Source organism: Colias philodice, chromosome 22, assembly GCF_061535455.1.
Source record: "Colias philodice isolate Cphi_HAF_F1 chromosome 22, ilColPhil1 Martin Lab GWU primary, whole genome shotgun sequence".
In the NCBI taxonomy this organism is placed as follows: domain Eukaryota; kingdom Metazoa; phylum Arthropoda; class Insecta; order Lepidoptera; family Pieridae; genus Colias; species Colias philodice.
This window is the reverse complement of record NC_143107.1, coordinates 6295907-6321676: the sequence shown is the minus strand read 5'-3', so window position 1 is coordinate 6321676 and position 25770 is coordinate 6295907. Positions and strand designations below refer to the sequence as shown.

General features: G+C 32.7%; 1 protein-coding gene across 4 annotated transcripts; it reads left to right on the top strand.

Annotated features, from left to right (window-relative positions):
- The first annotated feature begins 207 nt into the window (after positions 1 to 207).
- On the top strand, positions 208 to 25466 carry LOC149478490 (ATP-dependent RNA helicase DHX30-like). Of its 4 annotated transcripts, XM_089709282.1 has the most exons (23): positions 208 to 525; positions 712 to 861; positions 1613 to 1811; positions 2708 to 2925; positions 3494 to 3586; positions 4166 to 4213; positions 4739 to 4883; positions 11939 to 12138; positions 12737 to 12850; positions 13998 to 14154; positions 14875 to 15034; positions 15416 to 15567; positions 16219 to 16382; positions 17270 to 17350; positions 18974 to 19046; positions 19627 to 19763; positions 20171 to 20328; positions 20618 to 20648; positions 21363 to 21527; positions 22956 to 23157; positions 23958 to 24147; positions 24998 to 25068; positions 25242 to 25466. In XM_089709282.1, exons 1-23 carry the CDS (start codon positions 417 to 419, stop codon positions 25447 to 25449), a joined length of 3225 nt encoding a protein of 1074 aa, XP_089565408.1. In that variant the 5' UTR covers positions 208 to 416; the 3' UTR covers positions 25450 to 25466. The 4 variants fall into 4 exon arrangements, with proteins under 4 accessions (XP_089565408.1, XP_089565406.1, XP_089565407.1 ...); XM_089709280.1 differs by lacking the exon at positions 20618 to 20648 and having other exon boundaries at positions 20171 to 20359; XM_089709281.1 differs by lacking the exon at positions 20618 to 20648 and having other exon boundaries at positions 14875 to 15038; positions 15420 to 15567; positions 20171 to 20359.
- Positions 25467 to 25770: the final 304 nt, after the last annotated feature.

Here is a 25770-nt window from a genome sequence, read left to right as displayed (position 1 = left end):
ATAACATTATAAAAATGCAATAACGAATTTATAGTTAGTCTAGAAATTATTTTCAATTATTTATCACAATTAAGATCATTTCGCCTTTTACATGCAATTTTATCTTAGAATTTTATTAATCAATTAGTCCTTATCAAAATTTTGTGGGCATTATGTGGAACGTATTTTCCGTCGTCCCAAGTGACATCACTCAAAAGTAAAAAAAAAGTCAATGTGCCGAATGTCAGCGTCGAAGTTTTTCGCGAAATTTAAATTATTTTATTTTTAACAATAATTTTAGAATTTTAATATGATCAATAATATAATTGTAAATATAATTTGAATTGTCTGTGAAGAAAAATGTACAAGTTATAAGCTTCGAACGATACCTATCTCTTCTTGAAAAATTACATTAAAAGTGATATTATAACATAAAAATGTTTTTAAGGAGGATTTTCATTTCAAAAACTAATAATTGTAGACACCTCAAACTTTTGAGACATACCAGTAATGTAAATTACGACATAAACCATCAGAATTACAGCAGTAAGTTATTTCACCCTTATAACCTCTAACATTATTATTGTCATATTGTTTTTAGTTTTACTAACACTGTATTTATAACAAAATAAAATAAAATAAATCTATTTAGTTAGCACATAATATCTTCTATTTATTAAACCCAAAGGGATAGTCAAATTTCAAATAAAAATAATTATTTCACTTTTTCAGGCATACCTCATTGCCAAAATGTTTGTGCAAATAAAAACAACAGGATACCACAGAGGCTTACAACATATTCCTATCTTATATATACAAAATATTACTCTAAGCAAATAAGTGATAGTTTAATAAATGAACAAAAGGCACAAGAAGAACAAGGTATGTAAAATCTAAATAAACTTGCCTTTTTTTATCAATTTAATATACTATAAGAAGCATATTAAATATTTGGAAAATATTAGGCAGAGTAATCTTATATATAAAAATGAATCGCAAAATGTGTTGGTAAGCGCATAACTCGAGAACGGCTGAACCGATTTCGATAATTCTTTTTTTATTATATTCCTTGAAGTACGAGGATGGTTCTTATGTAGAGAAAACGTAAATATTATGTACCACGGGCGACGCCGGGGCGGACCGCTAGTAAGTAATAAGACTGTTTACAGTGTAACACTGTTTATGTAGTGATTTATCATCACTACATAGTTAGTATAAAACAAAGTCGCTTTCTCTGTCCCTATGTCCCATTGTATGCTTAAATCTTCAAAACTACGCAACGGATTTTGATGCGGTTTTTTTAATAGATAGAGTGATTCTCGACGAAGGTTTTAGTATGTAATTTATTAGGTTTTAGACAAAGCAGGCGAAGCCGCGGGCGGAAAACTAGTTATGTATAATTAAAGCAATGGTGGTGTTACAGCTATATAATGATTTCATCCAGATAATTAGATGAATTTAGAGAGATTGAATTAAAAGACAAGGTAAAAAAAACACATTTGAGCAATTATTTTGTTTTAATTCAACACCATTTGTGTTTTAGCATTCATATTTTCACCTGGCACTATATTTCTAATAATCTAACAATACAAGTAAATTATTATTGTAAAGCCAATTTATAAAACTGTTTCAGAGTTGAACAAAATACGTGAATTATTCTCACAACCGAGGGTAACACTAAACGAACTCGCAAACAAAACTCCAGATAAGATATTCGATATACATTACAAACAGGCCTCTGTTGCACCAAAAGGTAGTAAAAAGAAAGTACAGCAGAATGATTGGACATGTACATATTCATTTGTTTGGCCGGAAAAAGCTAAATTTGAAGGGTATGTTCTACATGTTAAGTAGATGTTAGGATTACTGATAACACTCATTGCGAAAAAATTGTCGACAAGGCAATTATGTAAAACTAAGTTTTTATTGAGGCTATAATATTTTTTGACCGTCTCCTTGGTACAGTGGTTGACGCGCGAGCGTAGTACCAATGGGTCCTGGGTTCGATTCCCGGTGGAGACGAAGAAAAAAAAATGTCTTGGTCCTTCTGTGTCCGGCAGGAAGAGGCTGGCAAGGCTGGCAAGAGGCTGATCACCTACTTGTCCCTAAAGAAAATCGATCAGTGAAACAGATGTATAATGCATCTGCCCCTTACCCCACTAGGGGACATGGCACTTCACTTTTTCACTTTTATAATATTTTATGCATTCTTTAATATAATGCTTCTGTATAACTTATGGTTATGTACTTGTGGAAGTATGAATTATAATTACCATTTTTTTTAATAACCCAGATACATGTAAGATTTTATTTTGTTATAAGTACTAGACATTAACCATGAACATCCAGTGAGATAAATCTATATATATATATATATATATATAAATGAAACCCGTTTCGCGTTGTCTCGGCATCACGCCTGAACAGGTGGACCGATTTCGATAATTCTTTTTTTATTATATTCCTTGCGAGGATGGTTCTTATGGAAATAAAACATAAATATGTACCACGGGCGAAGCTGGGGCGAACCGCTAGTAAATTATATTAATCAATCTATTTTTACTATTACAACACTAAAATACTAAAAAAGACAATACCTACTTTGTATTAAAATATATCTGTAACACAGTAACACAAGCTACATAATAATTTCTTGAAACAAATTGAAGTAGGTGTAAATTATGTGCCTGTAACAATATAACCTTTACTTTAAAATATAAAATTTCAGTACAGCACTATCAAAACGTCAAGCAGCAGAAAAAGCGGCAATTCAATCGCTTCACTGGCTCTACTTAAACAGACGGATAAACAACAAAGGCGAACCATTATATGATAGAGATGTTCTCGATAAACTAAAGAGCACATTGAATAGTCCTATTGAAGTGTCGATTAGTGATAAGTCGATGAAGTCTGTCGATAAAGTGTGGAATGAATATGAGAAAATTAGTAAGTTTTTGAAGTTGGTTGGTAGAGATAGCTTAGTGGTTAAGCCTGCTATGATATATATTTTTTATTTTTTATTTTTATTTTGCATAATATTCGGATATCACAGATCCATATTTTGTTAGTAAAATAAAAAACCTAAGTATTAGTATTAGTATATGAAGTAACATATTATGTAAAATTAAATTGTTATATTGATATGATTTTAAGAGCAAGTATTAAAAATATGTTATGACGATTCAAAAGTGCTTGTAGAAGTCTAATTGAATAAATAAATGTTTGAGTTTGAGAATTGTGAATAAAATACGGATTTTTTTAGTTTTAGTGCAATAAACCTTTCAATTGCAGTACTATATTTTAAAATTCAAATAACAATTGGAGAGAGACATACAAAAATATATTTCAAGGATGCAGTTATAACATAGATTAAAATTTATTAGTCAGTACTAAATTCTAATAAACAAATATTTGCATTTAAATTAATTTTATTGTACGCCAAATATATAAAAATATAGCATTTATTTTTACAGAATTCATATGCTAAATAACCTATGTATTTATTTTTTTACAGAATCAATATATGATACAACTTTCAATGAAGCAAAACAGAGAAGTTATAATTTCCCAATAAGTATAAAAAAGGACTCGACAATAGATGAAAATGGTAATTATTTATTTACTAGCTGTGCCCCGCGGTTTTACCCGCGTTGCTCTGCTCCTATTGTTCTTAGCGTGATGATATATAGCCTATAGCCTTCCTTGATAAATAGGCTATCTAACATCGAAAGATTGTTTCAAATCGGACCAGTATTTCCTGAGATGAGCGCGTTCAAACAAACAAACAAACTTTTCAGCTTTATATTATTAGTGTAGATTTGTTACAGAATATCTCCCCGCCAGCAGTTTGTTATGTTTTTTTTTGTACGATATAAATATTATTCATTGTCCTACTAATATTATAAATGCGAAAGTTTGTGAGGATGTGTGTGTGTGTGTGTGTGTTTGTTACTCTTTCACGCAAATACTACTGAACCGATTACAATGAAATTTAGCACACATATAGAGGGTAACTTGGATTAACACATGGGATAGGTTTCATCCCGGAAATTCCATGGGACCCATTCCCAAAACTATGCGGGTTTTTCTTTCAAAACGCGGGCGAAACCGCGGACGGAAAGCAAGTATTATATATAGACTTATATTTTTTTATTATTTATTTCGTCTTATGTATGTGTTTTTGTAGATGGCTCTGAAGATCTCAGTATAGACAATGAACAGGATGTCCTGTCAGGTATGTGACAAAAACCTATCTTTAATTATTTTATTACTAAAAATATAAGCATGGGTTTCACATCACCTTAATTTTTCTGTTTAGTTTTTGTGTCAGTTAAAATAAAATGATATTTTAATTAAAGTGAAACTTCTTTAGGCGCGTTGAGAGTAAAATTTCATGGTCGCGCAATGGCAATGCCGTCACGTCATAGAGTAAGGCGACGATTTTATCTGTATCTTTGAATATTGTCTGAGAAGTTTCACTTCTGACACGTGTGCTCGGCACACACGCTCATTTTTTATTAAATTAAGTTTTAATTAAATTTACTCTTCTATAATAGACTCAATACTTAAAAAAGACGTGTGTCACTCGGGGACTGCCGCGGTAAAGCTATTGCATGCTATGCCTTCAAGCCACACCTCCGCGCCCGTCCCCGTGGGGAGCGTGAGGTTTTTTCGTTACGGAATTTCGCGATTCGGTCCCAGCGCTCAAGGCCCGCGATAGAAGCTATGCAATAGCTTAATAATAATATTTTTTTAACAGATTTCAAAAAACACGTGCACCCTGTATTCGGGAAAACATTAGAGCCGCCATCTTCGACCACTCTAGCGAGACGAGAGAGAAATTTGAACAAAATGTTTGAACATTATGATGAATCCCTCACTCCATTGCCTATAGATCAATATTCGTGAGTATTTTTTTGTGTTATAGCTATTCAAATTCAATGAATATTTGCGTTTTAAAGATTTAAATGTAGATATGGATAAACAGCGGGACGTAAAAATTTTAATAAATGACTTGTTTTTTGTAAAATAAAAATGCTGCTGAATTGTAAATCTGAACCATTCCTGAATCCACGTTGTCACAAGATACACAATAATTTTTTTATTAAAATCTATCAGTTTATGAATTCAGTAAAAAAAATTATGAAATAAAGATTTTTTTTTTTGATAAAATTATCGAACTAAGTATATATGCAGTATTAAAAGTACTTTCCCTTTAGATGGCATAAAAAAATCTATCCTGTATAGTGTATACTAATTACGATGTTATATTAGCTTTTGTTCCGGGTTCGCCCGAATATTCGAGTAAAATTTCCATGGGAATGAGATGTTACACTATAGTAAAAAGTAGCATTATTTCTATCTTTCTTATACATTACTAGCGGTCCGCCCCGGCTTCGCCCGTGGTACATATTTCGCAATTAAAAGTAGCCTATGTTCTTTCTCAGGGTCTAAAGATTATCTGTGCCAAATTTCATCAAAATCGGTCCAGTAGTTTATGCGTGAAAACCATACATACATACATACAAACCTTTCCTCATTATAATATTAGTATAGATGTCTCTCTCTCTAGCCTCCTAACTATCTCCAAACTTAATTACAACATAAAAACTTCCTTACGAAGTGACAAGCAAACAAACAAATACATTTACAATATTACCAAGGATTATACTAATACACTTTTTCCTCGAACTCGTATCATTGGGTTACCCACATGACCCCGATGTTTCTGCGAAAGTCGCTTTCCTAACGTAAATATAATACAACGACCGAATAACCGAGTTACAATTCTCTTTTAAAGTTTTGACATGCTTTTATTTTGGCGAAACAAAAGGAAAACCTATACTTGGCTAAGTTTGAGATATATTCGATCATATTTTGGAAGACAATCAATTGATATAGAATGAATAGATAGTCAACTATCTATTCGGATGTTGAAAAACAATTGACGATCTTTTTTGAAGCTATTGGTTGTGGTGTACTTAATTACAAAAAAGATAGTTTCGTTTCAAAGAAAGAAAAACATTTATTTGACGAGACGGTGTGATAAAATAAAAAAATAATAGTACAACTACAAATAATATAGTAAATGAATTTCATACGAATTACCTACTTCTTGTTATTTCCGTTTTTGTTTTGAAACAAGTAGTAAAAATATATATATACTTTTTTCATAAGTTGAGTTTCTATGTGTAATGTGTTGCCTTTTGAAACGATTTCATTATTATTGTAGTGCAACTTCTTTATCGGGGTTGGAAAAAAATTTACTGTAACATTTTTTCGTTACGCGTGAAATTTTTCCGTTACGCGCCATCTTTTTCTTATCCCTACTACGCGTGATTCGACGTATTTCTGTAAAGTTGCATATAGTAAATTATTTTTAGAGAAGTTTCACTTACGTGTGTACACTAGTACACGCACACATTTTTTTTTATTTTTTTTGAAGCACATATTCAAATAAATCTTGATGCTTCAAAGTGCTTTTTTTTCTCACTGTACCTAGCTTCATCTATTGCAAAAAATACTTTTAGAACTTAAGTGATGTCATATGAATATTAATTATACTTCAGACGGGGATTTTTATTTTTTATTAAATCAATACAGAATAGACTGTACTTTATAAATTCCAAATTGTATTGACGTAATTATAAAATAAATACGCATGAGGATTTTGTTTTAGATAAACATCAATGTTTGTTTTACATTTAAAAATAATTCTTGGATTTACATTAAACATTAGCATATTTGGAATATTTATATTTGTACTCTTAGATTACAAAATAAAAGACAGATGGAGCGTTGCCGAACTAAACCGAATGATTTATCGTCATTTTCAATAAAGCTATGTGTGCTGTCATTTCGCCGCTGCACTGTACGTACACGGTGCTTCTGTGTGCGTGTAATGTTACCAGATATTGAAAAATTTCCCAAATTTTTCCCCGACTACGGAAAAAAGAGGGTTATGTTTTTCGAGTTTATGTATGTATGTATGTATAATATTTCTTTGACATGCCCTGCAGTTTAAACCGTTGGACCGATTTTGAGTTGTGAGGTTTCATTGCAATCATCTGAATTATTATGTTAGTGGCGGTGACGTAGGCAAATATACATAAATATATATACATAAATTAGCAGTAAATTTTTAATTTTTATTTTAATATAATTTCGGGTTAATGATATTTTTCTTTTAAAATATTGTAAAAATTATTTTATTACATAAAGTACCTGCCTACTAAAGTTATAATATGTGGAAAAAATAATTGTATTCAATTTTCAATTAAATAAATTACATAAAAAAAAGTTTCAATATTAACTATAATAATTAGTTATATTATTTTTTATTTTTCAAAATATATGAATGCGAATAGCGGTAGTTTTTAGTCGAGAATACGGGACATTTTATTTTCATCATACCTATCCATCACGGAGTTCAAATGAATTAAATCGCGGCCGAAAACGACTCTGACGTTTTTAAGCTATATAAAAGTAACAAAAAAAAGTATTATGCTTATTAAAATTATCTTATAATGATCATGAACCTTTATTGCACTATACAAATAATCACATTCACGATCGAAAAATCCAACAGCACTACCTCGAAGATCTTTTAACCATTTTACCGTTTTACCCATAAAAATGGCAAATTCATTTTCAAAATACTGGCAGCATACGTTGAAGTTTTGTATTCCTTCGTATATGTAAAATTATTATTTGTATACAAAATTAAATAAGCCAAATAATCAACAGAGAACCTGTAAAACGATGTTTTATCTTTTTGTTTGTTTTCGGGAACAAATTTTACAGCGTTTTGATATCACAAGACAGCATTTTTTTACTAAAATAGCAAACCCCTTTTGACGTATTGCATGCCACTAGAATCGCTATAGCACTGGTGCAGCGACGTATTTGCTTTTGATTTCGTATTTTCTTTGACAAGGGCGACGGGCGGTTGTCATGCTCCATCTGTATTTTATTTTGTAATCTAAGTTTGTACTTATGTAAATATTTTTATTTTTTACTTTATGTAACTTATTTAGAGGTTTTTTGGTGTACTAAATGAAACTGTTATGATTTTAAATGCTTTTAAATGAAATAGTGTCTAAATTCACCTTTAAAATGATTTATCGTTAAATGTTAAGGTTTGAACTTTATTTAATCTACTGGTTCAATCAATACACGTACATCGTACAAGCATTGTTTCCAAAATCAGATGTAATTTTTATATACCTACCATAAAATAATGTTTATTAGGCCATTTTGAAGGCTGTTTGTTTTATAACCTAGCCGCTTATATATCTCTGCCTCGCCTGAGTTGATTAAAAAATCGCTAGAATAATCTATACTAATATTATAAAGCTGAAAAGTTTGTTTGTTTGAATGCGCTAATCTCAAGAACTACTGGTCCGATTTAAAAATTATTTCGGTGTTTGATAGCCCATTTATCGAGGAAGGTTATAGGCTATTATCATCACGCTAAGACCAACAGAAGTGGGGCCACGCGGGTGAATCCGCGGAGCGCAGCTAGTAAAAAATATAGCCTATGTTTCTGTGTAAAGTCTAACTTACTCTTTAGTGCTTCTAAAGGTAAAAATATTTGTTTAATTCAGACTATTAAATTTTAATATCAATCTTTAAAATCAAAACATCTTATGTTTTCTCCATTATCTTATTATATTAGTTTAAATCTGGGACAGTCCTATTAACCTGCGTTCAAACGAAAGCGAAAGTCTATTGAAATCGAAAGTGTGACGCTTCTTACGTTTCAAAACGTCACTTAACGTCATTGTGACGTCACTGTGACGTTTCATTTTACGTCAAGAAACAAAAAGCGGAAAGCGAAAGTGTTTATAGTAATATTGTAGAGAGTAAGACGTGGAGAAGTGTGTTGAAAGTTGAGTTGGGATGTTGTGATATCGAATTTTAGTAGAAAGCGTCTAAATATGCATTGAATACGAAATATAATGTTCCAAATGTAGGTCAGTTGTATGATATACGGGGTTTCTTATCGATAATACTGCCTTTCTAATCAATAAAACATCTACCCTACTTGCGGATTTCTCCAATATACATGTGTCAATTTGTTTCTATAAAGAATGATAGTTTCTATGAAATCCATGTTATTTGTATAGGTTCATTTGCAAAATTTCTCGTAGTTTCTAAAACTATTCATTTTGTAATAACTGGAAATCTTTAACTAATCCTCCTTAAAAACCCCCTTACATATATCTTCCATACACTTCAAATGAGCATACGTCACAGTGACGTATACACGACGTTGACAAACGAAACGCGTCTGACGTTTCAGATTTCACTTGAACAGCGTTCACTTTTTTTTTGGCCACAGATGTTGGATGGTAATAGAAAGTAGGTCATGATTTTATGCGGGCAAGACGTCATTGAAATGATGTCAAAAGATGAACTCAATTTTTGTTAGTATCATAAATAACGTAGTAAAAGCTTGTGGGAATAACTATGTAGGATTGCAAACAACTTTTAAAAGTATTAATTTTTGATTCGATTATGTTTGTTTGGTATTGAGTTTTATGCCATTCTATAAAGATGAATTTACAAAGAATATTAAACTGCAAACTATGCATTATAATTTCTCATATTGTATACAATGTAGTATGAAATCTATATTTTATTTATTATTATTTATTTTATTTAATTATTTATTGCACACACAAAATAAATAGAGACACACAAAGTACAACTAATAGGAAATAATGTGTACAAACGGTGGCCTTATCGCTAAGTAGCGATCTCTTCCAGGCCACCGTATGTAATAAGTAAGGAGAGACGTTAAAAGGAGGTGGATGAGCAAAAAATAAGGCTTTAGGAAAAAAGAATAATATAATTATAAATATTCAATATATATTATAAACATATGTATAATATCATATACAACAACTATATAGTAGTAAATAGCAAGAGAAAACATAACTATAAATATTTAATAAGTATATCATAAAGAACAAATATAATATAGTAGTAGGTATATAACAAAGAAGAAAATAAGGTAACAGTAAGGAAATAGAGGAAGAAGCTAAGCAAGAGAAAGATAGTGTGACTTAAGAAGGTGTTTAAAACTCCTTAAGGATTGCGCTTGACGTACTTCTAGTGGAAGTTCATTCCAGAGTTTGGCAGCACGAACAGCAAAGGAATGACCATAAAATTTGGTGTTCGTGATAGGGACACGCAAAAGTAAAGTTTTGGAAGGGCGAGGGAAAGGAGAGGTAAAGTAATCAAATTTATCTTTGAGATAGTGAGGAGCTTTAGGATCAAACAGGACGGAGAAGAGAAGATGAAGGATGTGGGAGTTACGACGGAAGCGGATGGGAAGCCAGTTGAGTTTTTTGCGATAGTCTGACACGTGGTCAAACTTACGCAAGACAAAGATAAAACGAATGCAAAAATTCTGAAGGCGTTCAAGTCGACTCAACTGGGCTTCGGAAAGGTCAAGGTAGGAGGTATCTGCATAATCAAGATGGGAAAGGAGAAGGGAATGAGCTAGCATTATTTTTGTAGGGATAGGCAGAAAGTTGCGCAGGCGCCGAAGTGAGCCAGCGGAAGCAAACATCCTCCTGCTGACCTCCTTCAGGTGAACATCCCACGACAGGGTTTGATCCATTAAAATACCCAAGTTTTTAACGTGGGTACTGTAACCGATCTGTATGCCGTCCAACAAAACATCCGGAAATATATTTGGATGTATAGTGTATAATGAAGGTACATATATGTTATTTTGGCTTGGCTATGGGTTACAACCCATAGAAATATCTTCCTCAAACCCACGAAATTTTATTTTTACAACAAAGCAAGAAGTAATCTATCTGCTTAAAAACCACCATCTACAATAAAGCTGTACCTACTTAGTTAAACTCGCTATTATCTTCGCGACATTAAAACTAACATTATTCAAAGCAAAACAATCTTATATCCTCATCCTCTCCTTGGAAAAGCTCTTTTGACAATGTACCTATACTCTATAGCTTCAAAGGATCTTTAAATACATTAACAGTTGACAATATAAACGTACTAAGACTTAAAACTGGCTATTACCTTCGCGACATTAAAACTAACTTTATTCAAAGCTAATTCTTAACAATTCTACATCCTTATTCGCTACTTCGAAAAGCTCTTTTGTCCAAGTCGTGACAGATAAACAAAAAACCCATCATCGTATTAGTTATTTATCAGTGATTTATGATACAAGGAAAGTAGAACTATCTGCTCGTTCATCACGTTCTGTGGTTAACCCAGCATTTATTATGCCCCTATCAATTAGTTATAGTAGATAAGTGTTGGGAAAACCATATCGTGTGATAATTTTCTTAATGAAAATGAGCGTTGAAAATCGATTTGATAGGTATGATAATTGCCTGTTGAAATAGCGCAAATGTCTGTGGAATAGGATTGTAACATGGACTATGACTTGTGGTCAAAGATTGATGGATGTGTAATTTTATGAATGGTTTTTATAATTATTTTAGGATATAGTTTGCGAATTTAAGTATATCTGCATTTTGCTAAAGATTTTACAATTCATTTTACTGATTCATACCATTTTATTGTTGGATAAAATAGATGGATCGCGCCAATCATCATGTATCATTACATTCTCAACTACAGCTCAAACTAAACAACTGGCGCCATCTATAACTACCATAGACATAACTAAATTTAAATATTTTTTCTACACATTTGGCACGATCTATGTGTATAGTTGTATGTTAATTATACTATACATAAAAATAGATTATGCCGGTCATCTTGAAAGATACTTAAATTATTAATACTTACGTACTGAAGTAACTAGAAAATCATAATATGTACATATATCCAATGCGTTGTGGTAAATCTACACGAATTCTGCCGACTCATAAACCATAAGTATTATTTAGAAATTAAAAACTTTAACCGATATTCCTTAACTTTATTTTCTCTAATTACTTTTCAGCGAACAAATAACCACCACGCTACAAAACTCCCGCGTTCTAGTTATAGTGGGAGCAGCAGGTTGTGGTAAATCGACTCGAGTACCGGCGGCCATTTTGAGGGGTTGTGGGGTTGGAACCACCGCTCTAGTGTCGGAGCCAAGGAGGGTCGCGGCTATTGGTTTAGCGCAGAGGGTCGCTGATGAAATGGGGGAGGGGGTAGGTTGTATATTTAAATATATATGTCTTGTTTACTAGCCTAATGTATATGTGTTTCGGCGGCCATCTTGAGGGGTTGTGGGGTTGGAACCACCGCTCTAGTGTCGGAGCCAAGGAGGGTTGCGGCTATTGGTCTAGCTCAGAGGGTCGCTGATGAAATGGGGGGGGGGGGTAGGTTATTTATCTATATTTTTTTGTATTTGGTATCAAAGTAAAAACTACTGTATGTGCTTTAAACCAAAATGAAATATATTGATCTACTGAATTTTTGCACTGTTTTAAACGTAATTTATTTATGTAATTTAAATGAAATTATAATATATTATAATGATTACCTAATGATTGTTTTTGCTCATTAGAAAACAAAAACAAACTCTGCCCTATATATACACTAGTAGGCAGAGTTTTACTATTATTATGAGCGTGATTGATATAGTACGTCAATTATATAAGCAAAAAGGCGGCCTTATTGCCAAAATGCAATATTTTCAAAGCTAATAAAATAGATATTTTTCTTTTAAAAAAATAGTCTTTTACAAATAAACCATATTCATCGACTCGTCTTTCAAAATCGATTAATTACAATATACTTCTACAGGTAGGTGAAACAGTAGGTTATCAAGTACGACTGCAATCGAAACCACCTCGACCGCCCGCGGGCGCCATCTTGTATTGTACTTCAGGCGTGTTGTTGAGAAGATTGCAAATGAATCCAGGTTTGTGAATCCTTTCCATTCTATAATTAATACATATTGTAAAGCTGAATCAGTAAGAATGTATGTTTATTATTAAATTTCAATCAAAAATATTTTTAAATAAATTATGTTTCACACAGCCGGAGGCACCAAAAAAAAAACAGATTTACTTTGTTAACTACATTTAATAATTATAAATGAGACTTTACAACCATGTCTGCACGATGTAGACCGGAGTTAAAGAATCATTATACATTTTTAATAATTATTCTAAAGAAGTCTTAAAAGCTAACACAGCAAAACCACGCGCGTAGTTAGCAGTTTGCTGTTAAGGCCGGGACGTAATAAATAATCACCTACATATGTTTTTTTTATATTTTTAACAGATGTATATATGTGAGGAAGATCTTATATTGTTCTTGTTTTGTATGAGATAAATAAATGTCTTTAAACTGAAAGTTATACTTACCACCTAGATAGCGTTGTTTTAAATCTGATATTACTCTGTTGTTGTTGAAACGCGCTTTACAATATGTTTATTTATTCATTCATTCATTCAGGTCTCGAAGGTTATAATAGACGAGGCTCACGAGCGTGACGTCAACACTGACTGTTGTTGAAACGAGCTTTACAATATTTGTATGATACCAGTTAACTGCCCGCGGCTTCGCTTAAGTTGTCTAATAAAAACTTACATGGTAAACTCTTACTCGATACTCGCACTATCCAATGGTGAAAACAGAATGAAAATCGGTGCAGTCGTTTTTGAGTTCGAACAAACAGAGAGACGTGACGGAGGGTTTTATAAAATCTAGTGATTAATAATGATTATGATTATTATTCATTCATTCATTCAGGTCTCGAAGGCTGCAGCCACATTATAATAGACGAGGCTCACGAGCGTGACGTCAACACTGACGTCACGCTGTTGTTGTTGAAACGAGCTTTACAATATTTGTATGATACTAGTTATCCGCCGCGGATTGGCACGCGTCGTTAAATAACAAATTATTATCTTAATCACTATCCAATGCAGCAAAATTGAATGAAAATCGCTGTAGTAGTTTTTGAGTTTATCGCCAAGTCATTCTCTACTCGACGGAGGACTTTGTTTTATAAAATTTAGTGATTTATAATGATGATGATTATAATTCATTCATTCATTCAGGTCTCGAAGGCTGCAGCCACGTTATAATAGACGAGGCTCACGAGCGTGACGTCAACACTGACGTCACGCTGTTGTTGTTGAAACGAGCTTTGAACATCAACAAGGATTTGAAGATTGTTGTTATGAGCGCCACGTTGGATATTGATGTTTTTACAAGGTAATTATAATGAGTTTTAGGTAAAAATGTTGTATGTACAAAAAATGTGGTTATAATGGACGAAAAGTGTTTCAGAGACGTTCATATATATCTGTTTTTTTAATGCATTAATGTTAGACTACTGACCGGTTGGCTTGGTTGGTAGAGGCCCTGCCTTCCAAGCCAGAGGACGTGGATTCGATTCTATAAATAGAATATTTGTGTGATGAACATAGATGTTTGCTCTGTGTCTGGGTGTTGATTATCTATATAAGTATTTATTTAAAATTATATATTATGTATGTTTATCAGCCATCTGGTTTCCATAACACAAGCGAAAGCTTAGTATGGGATCAGATTGTGCCGTGTGTGAAAATTGTCCTGAAATATTTATTTAAAAAGTTTGTTATATTAGTGTGAAAGGAAAGACGCGGTTGTAGTTCCCGCCTCGTGATGGATTTGTTTTTTTTTAATTATATTGTAAGGGTGTTATTAAACATGACTACATAATAATATTCCATTATTAGGGATTTTTTTGTAATAACCACGCATAGCAATTACAATTTAAATTCTAAATAACATTTTATTCATAACCGTTAAATTGGGCAATCCATTACAATACAATACAATGTAAATTCAATAGACATAAGACAGAGATATAATATAACTATTTTGTCATTACCGTGATACTTGAAAAAGAAATGGTTTTTAATTTTTATTTATTTACTGTCTTTATTTTAGGTATTTCGGCAATTGCCCCTTAGTTGAGGTACCAGGTCGTACTTACCCCGTGGAAGACTTATATTTAGAAGATTTAGAGAAGAATTTCAATATAAAGTTTAGGAATACCAAAGAAAATTGTACTAAGGAGGATGGTAAGCCGCAGATTAACTGTCAAGAGGTTGGTTTATTTAAATAATAAATATAATATGTGTATATTATGCATAATATGAAAAATGTATGTTTGTGCCTGTTGAAAATACCCTCATAAAATATTAGACCTATATGGTCCTATTTCGGACTTGATCCTAAGGATAAATTAATGTGTAATTTGAAACACATACTTCTCAAAATATTCTTCATAAATTGAAATTGAATTGAAAAATAAATTATTATTCGAATATTTTTCATGTAAATTATATTATAATACAGTATTGGTCTTACCACAAAACAATTTAATTTCTATGTGAAATACGACAAAACCAGATTAAAGAGAACCCGCGTTTAAAGTTAAACCCTGTCTAAAGTTTTTTGTGGTATGACAGTATAATTTTAATTTCAGGTAGTAGACTTAATAACAGCAGTAGACAAAACAAGGCCAGAAGGTGCTATACTAGTTTTCCTCCCGGGTTGGGCTGAGATCAAACAAACTAAACAGCTGTTGGACGAAATATATAAAGATGGATTGCATCTAATTCTGCCTATACATTCCAGGTATGTTAATTTATTATTTTACTAGACTTTTGTAGTGGCTTTGCCTGAGTTCCGTTGAATCTATACCATACGAATACTATACTAATATTATAAAGCTGAAGAATTTGTTTGTTTGAACGCGCTTATCTCAGGAACTACGGGTCCGGTTTGAAAAATTATTTCGATGTTAGATAGCCCATTATATCGAGGAAGGCTATAGGCTATATATCATCACGCTAAGACCAATTGGAGCGGTACAATGTGGGGGGCAACGCTTGTTGATTATATAGACGCGTAAAAAATGACGAAGTGCAATCGTTCAGAAGTTACACGCTTACTGCATAGATTTAATCTATTTTAATTTGATATTTTTTGATTGTTTTATGGTATTCAAATGCTTTATAAATGTAAATTTATAAAATTCGATCGCTCTGGCGGGTCACGGTGGCTGAGTTGGTCAGGCATCCGACCCGGATTAGCGTGAAAGGATGCGGGTTCGAGTCCCGCCTCGTGATTAATTTTTTTCTGTTCTTTATAAATTTATATTTAATCTATTTATTTTTAATACGCCCTGATTTCCTCCAGAATAACATTTTTTTCCTACTTTTTGTTGAATAGTGTAAAAAATAACGAAAAAAACATAAAAACTAAAAATTTTGACTATTTTTACAGACTATCAACACAAGATCAAACACGTATGTTCAACACACCGCCCCCCGGTATCCGCAAAATAGTGCTATCCACTAATATAGCGGAAACATCAGTTACAATACCAGATGTAGTGCATGTTATAGATACGGGAGCTCATAAGGAGAATCGAGTTAAACCGGGAACTGGTAAGTTAAAAAAATCGAAAAGAAATGACAAAAACAATCGAAAAAATGACTAAAAAGCTTTGAAAGCTCGTTAGAAGAACATAATTGACAGACAAACTTTTGAATTTATAAAAAAGTTTATAAAAAAATTAACTTTAAATTTTTTTTTATGAAGTAATACAACTAAAAAGTCTGTTAAAAAACATACGTCTCTTAACGTCGTTATAGCAATATTATAATACGTTGTTTACTTCTATATACAATAACTAGCTGCTCCGCGCGGTTTCACCCGCGTGCTTCCACTCCTGTTGGTCGTAGCGTGATGATATAAAGCCTATAACCTTCCTCGATAAATAAGCTATCTAACACCGAAAGAATTTTCCAAATCGGACCAGTAGTTCCTGAGATTAGCGCGTTCAAACACTCTTCAGCTTTATAATATTAGTATAGATATATAATTTAATCATACAATTAATTTAAATCTCATTCTTCCTGTACTTGTTATTCCTGTATCTAAATCTTCTATTAACCTAATTTATAAAGAGCAACTATGCAGTTTCTTGTCGGTTCTTCTCCTACTATACTGCTTTCCGAATCGATGGTAAATGTTAAAAATATGTTATGACGTTTCAAAAGTGCTTCTATTAGAAGTCTAAGGGCTGATTTTTAAATCCTTGGTTAAAACTTATTCGTCGAATAATGTATAAAACTACCATTTTAAAAACGTATTCTTATTGTTCGTATTTGACAGTTTACGTGACATTTTAATATTATCGTGTAATACTTTATTGGACGGATAAGTTTTATCCAAGCATTGAAAAATCGGCCCTAATTGAATAAATAAATGTTTTAATTTGAGTTTTATATATTTTTTCGATATTTATTTATGTAGATCTTTATTTTTCCAGGCACAGCAAGTCTAGAAACTGTATGGGTTTCCTATGCTGCAGCAAAACAAAGGGCCGGTAGAGCAGGCCGAGTGCAACCGGGTGAGATTAATAGTGTAGATTAATTTTTTAATAAATAATAAATAAAATTCATTTATTTCAGGCCACATAGCCTATATAGTATTAGAAAAATCTTATCCTAGTGTTAGTATTACAAATTACAATTACCTATTACCTACATACATTTATTCCTACAGCCTAATTTACAAAGCCAATGTTTGCTAATAACTAGACATCGGATTATATGCATTTGCATATTTGCATATGCAAATGCATAAAACTCTCTAATTACGGTGTTAGTGCATATTGTAGCCTTTTTCCCGAATCGTGCATATTTCGTTAAGTATCGGGAGTTTTGATTGGTCGACAAACCGTTATTAGCCAATCAAAACGCTCAGCGAGTAAACAAACCCTATTTTGGCATGGTAAAATAGCGAAAAATTACAAAATGGGCTCCATTTTAACTAAATTTTGAGCCATTCAAAATAGGGCTAGATTACCCTTTCGGGGCTAAAAACTTAAAACACGGGTTGAATTCCAAAAAAGGGCTAGATTTAGCCCGGAAAGGTCTAAGGTGGCAACACTGGGCTCGCAGGTGACAAACATCACAAATTTGCGCTCAAAAATTAGGTAAAAATGCTTAATTGTATTTTGGCACAAAAACTATACTTAATTTCAAGAAAATTTCACTGTTTTATTTTATTTATCTTTGATTTAAATAATATATGTATAAAATAATAAAGATTTTTTGATTTTGTATTGTGCATATTTTAGGCATATCAGTCGTTTTTAGTGCATATTTCGGCCTTTTTTAGTGCATATTTGCATGCATATTTTGGCATTTTGTTAGTGCATATAATCCGATGTCTACTAATAACATTATCAAAATAATTTAATACCTTTAAAACAATATCTGTACTTTTACTTATGCGATCTCTAATAGAAAAAATCTTTTTTTCTCAAGTCATTTACCCTAATTAATGTAAATGTATGTACTGTATTATATTATTTGAAGTATTAATAATATAAAAGCATTAATAATATAATGGGCCCTCTTCACTAGCGTTGGCAGCGATAGTGTAGAGGCCCTAAATGTCTATGATCGGCCGTCATTGTAGATGTTTATTCATAATTCTTTGGCATATTATGATATTTTATGTAGTTAGATATAAGTTACATATTATGTAATATTGACATGATTTTAAATGAGCAACTATGGAGTTTCTTGCCGGTTCTTCTCCATAGATACTGCTTTCCGAATCGGTGGTAAATGTTAAAAATACTTATGTAATGACGATTCGAAAGTGCTACTAAAAGTAGTCTAATTGAATAAATAAATGTTTGAGTTTGAGTTTAATCGCCGTAATGGCAGCAAACATCGACTATCATTTGTTGGGCCAACGCGAATCAATTGTGAAAAGAGACCTAAAAATATTAGCGGTTTTTGTGCAGACCTAAAATCCTTACATAAATACGAATGTGTGTTTGTTTGCCTTTCTTTCACGTTGCAATGGACCGATTTCTATTGAAGCCGCGGTCGGAAAGCATACAGTATTGTAAGATATATTGTCCGCGATTACTGGTAAACTTTTGTAATGATAAGCTTTTCTTAAATGTTAGATTTTTCTTGTTCGTTCTTTTTAAAAACAAATATATAATTTTCAGGATTCTGCTATAAAATGTACACAAAGGAGAAAGAAGCTGAATTTTCGCCTCACACTACGCCAGAAATATTACGGTAAGTTTTCTTATTTATAATTCTATTAAATATAAAAAAATGTATGCGTGTACATACGTACACACGTAAGAAGTGAAACTTCTTTATGACCTTAAAAATGTCACGAGTATGGCGTAACGCAAAAATGTCACGCGTACGGCGTAACGCAAAAATGTCACGCGCACGGCGTAACGCAAAAATGTTACACTAAATTTTTGTCCAACCCCCATAAAGAAGTTTCACTTCAATAAATAATAAATATAAACTAATGTATTGATAAAAATGCCAACATTTTCTTATCTATAATAGTTCTATACTACTTTATCAATGCTATTTCTATACTACTTTACTCCTGTGTACTCTTTATACACTAATATTATAAAGCTGAAAAGTTTGTTTGTTTTAACGCGCTAATCTCAGGAACTACTGGTCCGATTTGAAAATTCTTTCGTGTGTTTGATAGCCCATTTATCGAGGAAGGCTATATATCATCACGCTAAGACCAACAGGAGTGGAGCAATGCGGGTAAAACCGCGGGGCACAGCTAGTGTTTATATATTGATATACAAATAAAATAAAAGCTAATATCTATAATTTTCAGAATACCCCTAGACCAAACAGTATTAGATTGCAAGAGCTATGCGCCAAATGAAAAAGTGGAAAGTTTTCTATCGGAATTACCTCAGCCGCCAAGCTCTGATGCTATAAGATTCGCTGTAAGAGATCTTATTGATATAGGTTTGTATTCATTAGAATTCATTTAATTTTTCTTAATTGTTAGTACTATTTTTTATGTTATATTATGTGGTTTTGCTCAAGATTATAAATAATTCTTATATTGTGTTGAAGTGTTGTGTTGGTGACATAAAGTTTATGGTATTTATTTGAAAGGATTTGTCTATTTCTTACATTCATCAATATCGGCTCAGCGTTTATGGCTTGATAACATAATAATCTGACAGAAAGTCTTGCCAAAATCTATCTTTTTTTATCTCTATTATCGAATAACGCTTTTTTCATCACTGATTTATAAATGACAATAAGCGCTGGAAAAACATAGTAATTTTAAAGTATTTTTTTTCTCTTAAAATACGTTTTTATATTATGTATGTCGTTGTAAATATACCTTATTCTTATTTCCCCAGGTGCCCTATCAAAATCGGAACAACTCACGCGTCTCGGCACTTTAGTGTCACAACTAAACGTACCGCCGCGTTTGGCACGCGGCGTTTTGCACGCCGCGATTATTGGCAATATAGTATCGGCTGGGAATATGTTAGTCCACTGTGCTGATAATATTGAGGTGTTTAGCAACGCTGGGGATCGGAAAGAAGGTGAGCGGTTGGAACGCGGCGTTTTTTTCTATGTCTAGTTAATAGTTCTTAAGCGGCGTTTTGCACGCCGCGATTATTGGCAATATAGTATCGGCTGGAAATATGTTAGTCCACTGTGCTGATAATATTGAGGTGTTTAGTAATGCTGGGGATCGGAAGGAAGGTGAGCGGTTGGAACGCGGCGTTTTGCACGCCGCGATTGTTGGCAATATAGTATCGGCTGGGAATATGTTGGCTCATTGTGCGGATAATATTGAGGTGTTTAGCAACGCTGGGGATAGGAAGGAAGGTGAGCGGTTGGAACGCGGCGTTTTTTTTTATATATAGTTTGACAAGCGAGTAGAACTAGGCTTTTTTATACGTCTATAGAAGTGGTATTAGCTCGAGACGTTTTGCAAGCTTCGATCATTAGTACATAAGATTGATGGGAAAGATCGTGAGCTGATGGAACGCGGCGTTTATTTTAGTAGATTCTATGAGCAGTTGTCGTGGTTGAGACGCAGCGTCATTTAGGATGTGTTGATGAGATTAGCGTTTGGAACGCGGCGTTTTTTTATTGTGTTTTGATAAGAAGAGCTGTTAAAACGCGGCTTTTGTGGCAATATTGTAGCAGCTGATAATAATATGCTGGAAATTATTTTACAATCGGCCGAGTTGCTTTTGGGTTAAAATTAAAAAAAAAAAACAAATTATCTTTCATCTGTATAAAATTATTCATAACATAGTTTACTTACGAGTTAAATCGTAAAAATTAACTACATATTTCCCTTAACTCATTACTAATTCGTCATTGTATTATTTATTTTGTATTAATAATAATTAATTCTCAATAATGAAATGAAATGAAATGATTTATTTGTATGAATTGTGGTTACAAAGTTATAATAAATTTCACGTCCGCACAATTCGCCAACAATTGGCATACAAATATTTTAATTTTATAATTTAAACTAATAATTCACGTAAGTTATTATTTAAACATATAAAAAACCATTTATTCCAGAGATACGCAACATAAAGCGCAAATACAGTAAGACGTCAGACCATTCAGCGTTAAACTGGATTCAGGATGATTTCGAACAACAATTGGATGAATTTGGATGGAAGAACGTGGATGTATGGTGCGATAAGTATGGTCTGAGGAAGGATAGACTGGGGTATGTTAAGTGTAAGTATATTTTAATACCATACTAATATTATAAATGCGAAAGTAACCCTGTCTGTCTGTCTGTTACTCAATCACGCCTAAACTACTGAACCAATTTGCATGAAATTCGGTATGGAGATATTTGGATACCCGAGAAAGGACATAGGCTACGTTTTATTGCGAAATATGTACCACGGGCGAAGCCGGGGCGGACCGCTAGGTACTAGGCGACGATAAATATAATATGTATTTTTATAAATACATATATAGATAACACCCAGACCCAAGAACAAATAATTGAGTTCATCACACAAATATTTGCCCTGACCGGGGATCGAACCCGGGACCGTCGGCTCAGTAGGCAGTTACTTTACCACTGCGCCAACCGCGTCGTCAAATACTTTATAAATACTTTGTTATTATTAACTAATTTCCGCCCGCGGCTTCGTCCGCATTTTCAAAGGAAAACCCGCACAGTTCCCGTTCCCGTGGGATTTCCGGGATAAAAACTGTCTTATGTGTTAATCCAAGTAACCCTCTATATGTGTGCAAAATGATTAATAAACATCCAGCTATTCGCACAAATTTTCGCGTTTATAATATAAGAAGGATATTATTTTATTTATTTGCATTGAGTTTGTTAAAATTAAAACAATAATTATGCATGGGACCACACTTTCTAATAAAAAAGAGCGTGTGTGCTGAGCACACGCGTCAGAAGTGAAACTTCTTTGGCAAGATTCAAAGATACCAAATATCGTCGCCTTACTCCATGACGTGATGATATTGCCATGACGCAACCTTGAAATTTTACTATTAACGCGCCTATACAGGGTTACTTGTAAAACACCAGCAACCTCTGAGGACAACATAGCTAACATCATAAGTAACAACATTTGTTCTACGACTTTTGGCATAACGCAATACATTATTTTTAAATGATTTTTTTAAAGTTTTTATTGTTCTTTCCTAACATTTGTAAGTCTATGTTCTATTCATTATCGAAAGGACGACGCGACGCCTCCTTTCCCCTCTCGTTCGCTTCTTGTTTACGTAATTTTTGGGATGCGCGTAGAGTTTATAATATTCAAACGGAAAATTAAATGAATATTTTATATTTATTTTTGTATGAAAATAAAATCTAACAAATTATCAAAAGTCGTAGAACAAATGTTGTCACTTATGATGTTAGCTATCTTGTCTTGCGAGGTTGCTGGTGTTTTACAAGTAACCCTGTATAAGTTTCACTTCAATAAATAAATAAAATGAATATTTTGTACATCGTATGATTCTTGTCAGTATTTATATTTCAAATGTTGCCTTATCAAATATTAACTTGCAACAATTATTAAATTTTCTTTTTTGTTATGGCAACATTATGTTTACCACATGTTTTCCTTCACGTGTTAACTTACAATAATTTTATTTTTTTTTTTTACCTTTTTTCAGCATTATCAAACCTGCACCTAGAACAAATACTAAAATGCGGCATTCTAGAAGCGAACCCAGACCCGCAGACACTTAATCAATTCTCCAATATAGATGAATACACGGCGGCCATTTTGTTGTCCGGCACAAATACATTGCTATTGACGAAACGGCAAATAAAGATGAAGGGGAAATTGAAAACTGCCGCTGGTTTGTTTACGAGGTAATAAAAAACTAGCTTTTGCACGTGGATTCGCTCGCGTAAAAATCCCTGTGTAAATCTGAACTCTTGTTCACGAGGTAAATAAAATAAAGACTTGACTTTATTTTGCACGTGGCTTCGCTCGCGTAAAAATCCCTGTGTAAATCTGAACTCTCGAATCGCACACACAAAAAAAATCATTAAAATCGGTCCAGCCGTTTAGGTCGTGTTCAATGACAAACACAAATACAGTATAAATATCACTACATGAATGAATGAATGAATGAAAGCCTTTATTGCAAGAAATTATATCACTACATAGTAAAAAACAAACTCGCTTTCTCTGTCCCTATGTCCCTATGTCCCTTTGTATGCTTAAATCTTGAATTGATTGATCTTAAATCAACGGATTTTGATGCGGTTTTTTTAATATATAAAGTGATTCAAGAGTAAGGAATTTATTAGGTTTTAGACAAAGCGGGCGTAGCCGCGGGCGGTAAGCTAGTATTATATAAAATGTTATCTATCATTTTCAGCTTATCTAAGCAGAAAAACACACAGTTGGAAAGTGTTATGTGTTAGTGAGCATAAAAATAAGTGATTTGAATATTGACGTACGATAAAAATCTACTCACAAGCACGCTCAAAAATTGTCCGCATCAAAACCCTTCCCACTCTTCTTAAGCACAGTTTTATAATCGATCGATTTTGAACGTTACTATTACGAAATAAGGTGTTAATTTCAATGAATATATCGATCGAGTCACCGTTTGATGAAATTTTGTTCGTTTTTAATTTAAATATTTTTAATTCTTTTTCAGCAATGGTGATCTAGCTCACATAGGCGGTGAAAGCGTAAACTACGGTATAACGAAACGCAAGCACCACACTCACTTACTGACTTACTTTGGCGGTTATCATTCGACTGAAAGACGAGCCCTCGTGGTTTATAAAACTTCGCTAATATCGCCCTGCTGCGCTCTGTTGTTTAGTATGGGAGATATTGTAAAGGTAAAGTATCCTACATCAAAATTTTCAGCCACTCTCCTCAAAAATCCTACAAATCAAAATATTGCAGAAATATTTAGTTGTTTACAACTCTTTATTCTTAACTAGCTTCCGCCCGCGACTCCGTCCGCGCGTAAAATTAAGATTTATTTTTTTCTACGTATTTTTCCGGGATAAAAAGTATCCTATTTTATGCCCAGAATAATAAGGTATAATTATACCAAGTTTCATCGAAATCGAATCGTTAGTTTTCACGTGATGCCTTCACATACAGACAGACAGACAGACAAAAAATTTTTTTATCACATATTTGGGTTTGGTATCGATCCAGTAACACCCCCTACTATTTATTTTTTCAATATTTTCAATGTACAGAATTGACCCTTCTACAGATTTATTATATGTATAGATTCCTACCTTATACCTATTTTTTTAATAATAATCTTTACTGATATTATAAAGCTGAAGAGTTTGTTTGTTTGTTTGAACGCGCTAATCACAGGAACTACTGGTCTGATTTAAAAAATTATTTCGGTGTTAGATAGCCCATTTATCGAAGAAGGCTATAGGCTATATATTACGCTAAGACTAACAGGAGCTGAGCCACGCGGGTGAAACCGCGAAGCGCAGCTAGTATAACATATTTCTCAATCAAACTACAGCGTGCTAAGATTTACAATCCTACTCCCTGTTTTTTTAATTATACCCGCCTATAATTTAAAAGCTGAATCACATATGAATTAAAAAATTTAAATAAAAATCTGTTACAAACACAAATTTGATTGTAATGTTCATAACTGCTTTCATAATATGTACAGGATTTATTAATTTATAATGTTTTTATATTTTACAGAAAGAAAACAGTGAAGATGTTACAGATTTGTATCTACCAAGGCACAGGCTTACTATACAAGTGCCAGTTAGGTAACTATTTTTATAAACTACCCGCTTTTTGATAAAAACAAAAATTGTATACAGAATGATTATTATTATTATCGATTAATATTTAGGCATTGAGAAGACATCTTTGTTGCTTATTATTATTATTTTTTTAGTGAATAATTAAATGTTTTTATATAATTTTATTTATTTTTCAGTCAAGCAGAACACATAATAAAAGTAAAAGAAATGCTTTGGAATACTTTTCAGTATTATATAGATAGAGATGTAAATAATATATCGTATGAAGAATTCACTAATACACAAGAGTTTAAGACAAAACTTATGAAAATTATAGGCAGGATTTTGGTTGAAGCGAACGAGGAATATGTAGAAAAATATATTAAAGATAGTGATTTTAGATAATAAAATTTTTAATGTTATTGGTGGTTTTATTTAACCTAAAAATATGCGTATCCTTACCTATAATAATGATTTATACTAGACTTATATCATAATGAATGAATGAAAAATTCTTTATTGTACACCTTATCAATAACTTATTTAACAATGTACAGAGGGCGGCCTTATCGCTGACAGCGATCTCTGCCAGGCAACCCAAACGACTAGGACAAATGCTAATATCATACTAATATTAATGAGAACGTTTGTGAGGATGGATGTTGTATGTTCGTTAGTCTCACGAAAAACTACTGTACGGATTTTGATGAAACTTTTCAGTATTAT